Below are 7,521 nucleotides of genomic sequence, written 5' to 3' on the forward strand. Positions count from 1 at the left end.
AAATTTCTGTTTAAACATCCCAACAATATCTGTTAGTGGTATCAGGATGAACATGCAATTAAATTTATGAAGTGTCAAAACTTACTGAAGTCAGATTATAAACATACTGGCTATTCTATTCTCCCCACTTTTAGTGTGTTTTAAATTTTTCATATTGGAAATAAGTAACAGAGAACGATTGTGAAACAAGAAGGAAGAAGCAAAAGAAAAGAGCTGTGTGTAAAGACTGCTGTGGAAGTCATCAGAGGAGAGGTACCACCTGCGAAAGCAAGCTTTGGGGGTACCGTGTAAGGACAGAGAAGAAGTGAAGTAAAAGGACATGAGAGGCATGAAGCGGCGGAATGCCAGTGTTACTGTAAGGAAATGGACAGGGAAGGTAAATCTGAAAGGGTACTTCAAGTGGAATTTTGCTTATTTGGTAGAGACTCAAGAAAAAAATTGAGCAGGGAAATCAAAACAGTTTTCAAATAAAAATAACCCCTAAGTACTTTCCTTGCTGTCCTAAAATTTCAAGTCAAATGGGGGAAAAGCACTAAGTGTCTTTCAACAGAAGAATTTTAAAATGAGAAAATGATTATCTTCATTGTTTTGAAGGTATAGTTTCCCAGATAATGAACAAGGTGTCCACAAAATATCAAAATACACATAAGCCTACAAGCAAAAACCTGCCACCTGGCCGGTTTGCCACCATGGAAAATACAATGTCAGGTTCTAGCATAGATATGAAATGACAAATAAAATCCTGGGTCTTTCCACAAAGCACCCTCTGGAGAAAAGTCCTTAAACCATTAAGTCTCATGAAGATAAGTAGGCTGGTGACTTCAGCTATCTATGTGAGCAGGGTGCCAGATTTCATGTTTCTACATGTCTAGCCAGCCCCTGGGGAGGGGAATGGAGGAAAGTATGAAGGGGAAGTGGAGGACGATGATGTCCAATCCTGTTGCCGTTTTGAGTTACAGTTATAGGTAAGATCTATCTGTGACCCCAGAATTCTTTCTACTTATAAGCATAAGTAGCAGCTTTCCATTTCATAGCCAGAGCAGGAAGAGCTTTTTCCAAGTGCACGCTTTTAGCAGTGCTGTGTAGCTTTTCCTAGTTGAATCCTAAGGGTAGTATGAAGAATTTACTGTTATCCAAAGACTTAAAAATATCTTTCAAATAATTTACAAATAATGAAGTTAATATAAAATGTAAAAACACATATCTTTTAAGCACACTACTTTAAGCGTCTCTCATTCTCTTGACTCATAATACTCTTCAGTTAAACACATAGCTTTGCTTACAAGGCAAAGACCCACCTCACATGAATCAGAACACTCCATACCACCTTGACCAGTGAAAAGTTTATATTTTTTTTTCATAGACCAAAACAGAAAGAAGAGAAATGTTCAGTATATCTGGCAGCAAATAGTTTTTTTTTATTATTTTCAGGTTTATTCTGAAATTGTAAAAAGTATAAAAATATCTCAAAGTCAATATTTTTAAAATCCTATTAGACCTTTTAAACGTTTATTGAATCACAAATTACGTATCATAAGGATGCTAATTCTAAAATGTATTACACTCAGGAATTAAAAAGCCAAAACTTACACTCCAGCTGTGCAACCACATCTCCAGGGTCTACTGCTTCAGGGAACACCTACAGTAAGAGGGTGCGAGGATGGGGGAAGCAAAAGGAAGACATAAATAGGATGGTCTTTTCCCATTCCCATTCCCCAAATACATTTCTTTCCCAACCAAAGAAACATTTGCTTGTGTTTTTTTTAATTGTTGTTTCATTTGAGGGGTTATTGGTTTTTGAGAGAGAAACTCATTGTATAGCCCAGATTGGTCTTGAACTCTCAATTCTTCTGCCTATGCCTCAAAAATACTGGCATTACATGCCTTGAAGGAGATGGTGACACTCAGGAAAAGAAGTAAACTAGACTTCACTGCCAGAACCACTTGACCACATGCTCAATACTTATCTTCATTTTTTCTGATAACATATTTTCCAGGATTTTTTTTATTTTTGCTAACATTTAAAAAACCTGTGTGGCATAACTTAAGGGGAAAATAAGATTTCCTTCTTCTTTGAAGTGATACTATGATTCCTTAAGCAGTAAAGTGAACCTAGTGATGCCTTTTCCCATTTCACCTTGGCTTATTTTAACAACTTAGTAGAACGTTTTTGCAGGGTGTGATGAAACCTGCTGTGGTCTGAAGTGTTTAGCTATTAAGCTGGATTCCTTAGTAGGCCAAAGTCATCTGTCACTAAAGTGGTCTGAGATATATCTTCATGTTAAAGAAATTTGTTAGAATGGCTTGAATTTCATCTTTTAGAATCTTTTTAAGGTTTCCATCCCCAATAGTTAACTCTGTATGCACTAGTCCTAGAAATAAGTACATAAGCAGAAACAGCTTGATGGGAGGAATCCCCCACATGGCTTGTTTTTCAAACTAAAGTGTGAGAACTAAACCCTAAGCTTCCCTAGGTCTTGTAATTCATCAAGGCTTGTAAATGGAAATGTAGTGTTCATGTCACATACTGCTTCAAGATAAATGCAGATGACAAAAAGAAAAAAAAAATACTAGCATTAGCAGGAATGAGTCACAATACAGAGCCTCAAAACAAACCTTCAACATTGGTGAGACTACAGAATTCAAGGTGCTATGTTTTACATAGAGCCCAAAAAGGTATTTTAGAAACAAGCTGATCCACATCACAATGAAAAAGGCAACTGATTTAATGCATAATATAATGACTATTTTCAATTTGTAAAATATGTAAATTTAAGTGACAACTTTCCTTCTGAATTATGCTAAAGTTCACAGTCAGCAGTAATCCTTCGTTTTACAGATGTTCATCCAAAATTGGAATCACTTTGATTTGGGGAATGGGGATTGTTAATACAAGATCTGACATCTGAACTCACCTTTTCAAACACCATTCTGGCATTGAACACCAGTGGGAAAGTAGCTGGGACACATTGTGTCTTTTTGTATTGGCCAAACACACAGATACTAAGATAGATGTCCTCCTTGTTTTTCAGCACCACTCCTGGACAAGTTACCTGAAAGAAATTAGGTAAGTAGATATAAATGCATTGTGAATTTCCAAAACTATCCCACTAAAGTGACATAAGTATTACATAAAACAGTAGTCTGGTGACCTAATACAAGTACTCACAGAGTAAAAAGACAGGGAGGGAAATTCTAGTGCTTACAGAACTAACTGAATGCCTTTATAATTTCTAACTTTCTCAGAAATCTATGATTTCCTGTTGGCTATTTGTACCATATTTAAAACTCCTTACACTAAACTATCCCACTAAAGTGATATAAGTATTAGATAAAACAGTAGTCTGGTGACCTAATACAAGTACTCACAGAGTAAAAAGACAGGGAGGGAAATTCTAGTGCTTACAGAACTAACTGAATGCCTTTATAATTTCTAACTTTCTCAGAAATCTATGATTTCCTGTTGGCTATTTGTACCATATTTAAAACTCCTTACACTTTCACTGCATCTCCTCCTCATCTCCTTCTACTATCCACCAAGAAATATGCCAACTGTCATCTCCTACACTAACTTCTCATGACTCACCTATTATAACTCCATTCAATTGAAGTCAAACATTAATATTATCTTATTATACACAAATATATTTTAAATTCTAACAGCATTGTGCAGTTCTCTTACATTGAGATTATTATCTACATGCATCCAATGAAGTGGCAAGAATGTCTCACCTTTTTTTATTATAAATTCCCTGAAGATATAAAGTTTATTCTACTTGTCATTTATATCTGCAAAAAAAGAACTTTCACAATGTAAAAGCTTAGAGATTATCTAGTACAGCTAGATATACATTACATATCAGAACATCAGAGTCCCAAGAAAGTTAAAGTGATTACTAACTTAATGTCACAAAGAAAATGAATGAATCATAAGATTCAGTCAAGGGACTGTAGGGATGGCTCATCAGCTAAGAGGGTTCAGTTCTTGTCAGCTCCCTCTGCTTCCCTGGGCTGCACAACCAGCAAGCTTCTTTCCTGGAAACAAGGGCTGACCTCTAGGCCCATAACCACCACTGCTTCCTGATCCCTTGCATCCAGATGAACCCAGTCCCCAGGAGCCCTCTGGGCCTGGTTCCGCCCTCACCTGCCTCTGCTTCCCTGGGCCTGCACACGCACTGGCCTCTCTCCTGGGTAAATCCACTATGCCCTCTGTGCCTTGACTTCCCCAGCCCCATTAACCCTCCCATCTCCCCTGGCCATCTCTCCTCCTAGACTGGGTACTGTCCCATTCTTTGTCTTGGCACCCCAGACACTGGGGGACCAAAAACTTCTTCCTGATCCTTTGCATCCAGAACATCCCAGGTCCTTCTCGAGGATCCCAAGAAGCCATCTGAGCCTGGTCCTGCCCTCACCTCCCTCTGCTTCCACATTTAAAGGAAAACCCATTAGGATCACAGCTGACTTTTCAATGCAAACTATGAAAGCCAGAAGAGACTTGACCAAATTATTTCCAGCCACAGATGACAACCCAGATTATTATACCCAACCAAAATGTCTATTATTGTCGAAAGGGAAAGAAAAGTCTTCCATGACATAAATAGGCAGAAGGAATTCATACCACAAAACCAGCCCTTCAGAGAGTTCTGGAAGCAATACAAAGAGCTGAAGAAAGGAATGACTATACCCAAGGGGTTGTGGAAAGAAATTCAATGAAGGTATAACTGTGGAAAAGTACAGCTATATCAAGATGTAAACAGAAATAAAAATGACAGGATTCAATGCTCATCTTAATAACTTTAAATATTAATGGAATGAACACCCCAGTCAAAAGACACAGAATAGGTGAAGGGATTAAGAACGAAAACCCATCTTTTTGTTGTCTGCAAGAAATTCATCTCACTTTCAAGGACAGGCACCATCTTAAGGTGAAAAGATGGGAAAAAATATACCAAGAAAATGTTACTAAGAAAAAAACAGGCATTGCAATTCTAATACCTGACAAAATAAACTTTAAACTAAAACTAATCAGAAGAGATAAAGAAGGCCACTTCATTCTGATCAAAGGAACAATAAATCAAAAAGATATTACAATCATGAACATATATTCACCAAACTCTGGTGCACCCAACTTCATAAAAACAATACTACAGGACTTTAAGGCCCAGATTAATCCCAACTCATTAATAGTACAAGACTTCAACACCCCACTGTCTCCATTAGATAGGTCAACAGGGCAGATAGTTAACAGTGAGACATCTGAATTAAGCAATACCATATGTTAAATGGACCTAACAAACATCTACCAAGTATTCCACCCAAGCACCAAAGGACATACTTTCTATTCAGTGCCCCATGGAACTTTCTCCAAAATCGACCATATACTGGGGCACAAATCAAACCTCAACAAATACAAAAAGACTGTAATGATCCATGCATTCTATCAGATGGAAGCAATGAAAGTGTCCCTCAATTGACGAGTGGATAATGAAAAGGTGGTTCATTTATACGAAGAAGTTTTATTCAGCAGTAAAGAAAGATGAAATCATGAAATTTGTATGTAAATGGATGGAACTAGAAACTGTTATACTAAGTGAAGTAACACAGACTCAGAAAAAAAAATCGTATGTTCTCCCTCATATGTGGTTCTGAGAAACAAATGCTGATAAGTATGTATCCAGACATAACTACAGGAACCAGGATAATGGAAAGCAACCAGGGAGGTAAAGGAAAAGACAGAACCTGAAAGAGAAGAACCGTAGGAAACAGGCATTAATAAGGGTGATATGGATAAAAATTGGGTCAGTTTAAGGGAGGGGGGAGGGAAGGGTATACAAGGAACCTAGGGGATAAAGGGAAAGAAAGAGCTCAAGAGAGTTAGGACCATAGGAGAAGGGTATTACTAAGGGAGAAAGGGGAAAAAATGGGGGCATCTTAATTGGGGAAACCATGATGGAGGTATTAGACAATGGGAGAGATAAATAATGCCTAGCTAGTTTTAAAAACCAGAGGGAACCATATTAGTCCAACAACCTACTGACAAATTCTACATACCAGATCAAGAAACATATGTCTAGGCAAGGTTTATCAGAGAACAATTGGTGTTTGTCCAAGATTTATCTACATGGCACACAGTAATTAAATATACCAGACAGGTGGAACTACCCTTCTTGGATACTTAACAGACATACTTTGAGGCCTATAATAATTTGGTCAGAGGGACATAATGGAAAGTTTTTGCTCCTTGCCCTCCTAGGTTGGCTAGTTGCAGGGGACTATGAGAACCTCTCAAAATGCCCTGTAACTGTGGTGGGTCACCATCCTCTTGACCAAGGAGGCCGAGGAGACCCCACCAGATGGACTTGAACTAGTGTTCAGTCTACAAAGAGGAAGGTCAATGCAGAGCAATCATTTCATCCATTCTTCCAAGTGAAGCCAACCATGGTCGAGCAGGACCTTTGACTTATCTTCACATAGACGGAACTGGTAAAAGAAAGGAGCCAGGGGCTCCTCCCAAGCCCATGTGACCCCTGAGGAACACATCCTCAAACGACCTTAAGACTAAAATTACATTCATTTATCTGGGCCAACTGTATGGCCTTAAACACCCAAAAGGAAAGTATAACCAAAGATTCAAGGGGCCAATACAATTTTTTAAGAGTCCATATGTATAGTTAAAGGCTACATAACAATCAACAATGCCAGAAAGGAGATACCTTCTTTTGAGTTGTTGGCCCAAGTGTCTCCCAGATAGTAACCCAGCAAAGAACTGGGAAAATGAACAGCAGACCCCAATCTTATCTAAAGGAATATTGACAACCAATTGCTGCTAGATGAGGAACAGCTGACCTTCTTAAAACAAACAAGTCTAGATAGGTTGACTAGATTCACCAGATGGACAAGTAGTGGGGAACAGCTGGGGATGACAACATCACAGCGTACAGTAGCAGGGATAACAGAGTATAAGGGCTCTAGTGGGGGGAGGGAGGCTATGGAGGGTACCATATGGAAAGTGGGTGTACAGTTGAATGAGATGGTTTGGGATGTTCTGTGTGATATACACACATACAAAAAAATCAACAAATTTTTAAAAATGGATTATATTTGAAGAGGAAGCATAAAACATTACATCATGTTAATTAGTAGATGTGCTAAACATTACCACTGAAATCTACCCGATGACTTTATAGGCATACACAGGTGTCAAGGATCCGAGTGCAACCGATTATGACTAGTAATAATCAAACACATACAGATTACAGGTGTGAGCTCCAACATCTCAGTGTTAGTAGCAAAAACAATGAGTCTGTCTACAAGGAACAATATATTCTAAAATGAAATGGAGATCTTTTTTAAGGTTAAAAACTCATCCAATTTTATGTCTTACAGGGCTTATACTGAGTTCAATAATATATAACTATATTAATTCAACTGTGAACCTAGAAACTTGAACCCACTTGTGAAAGAGATGGATGTACTGTTGCTCTGGAGTGTGTTACTGAATATGTTAAAGCTGTATGTATC

General features: G+C 38.1%; 1 protein-coding gene across 1 annotated transcript in view; it reads right to left on the bottom strand.

Annotated features, from left to right (window-relative positions):
* Positions 1 to 284: 284 nt before the first annotated feature.
* The window catches only part of Spata6 (spermatogenesis associated 6), a gene marked incomplete at its 3' end in the record, with an annotated part of 35,069 nt that continues 27,832 nt past the window's right edge, over positions 285 to 7,521 (bottom strand). The window contains exons 2-4 of the mRNA XM_008832434.1: positions 2,916 to 3,053; positions 1,591 to 1,639; positions 285 to 353 (exon numbers count right to left, since the gene is read on the bottom strand). Coding sequence (XP_008830656.1) covers positions 285 to 353; positions 1,591 to 1,639; positions 2,916 to 3,053 — 256 coding nt within the window. The remainder of the gene's footprint in view (positions 354 to 1,590; positions 1,640 to 2,915; positions 3,054 to 7,521) is intronic.

This window comes from Nannospalax galili, unplaced genomic scaffold (assembly GCF_000622305.1).
Source record: "Nannospalax galili isolate Female #2095 unplaced genomic scaffold, S.galili_v1.0 scaffold655, whole genome shotgun sequence".
NCBI lineage: Eukaryota > Metazoa > Chordata > Mammalia > Rodentia > Spalacidae > Nannospalax > Nannospalax galili.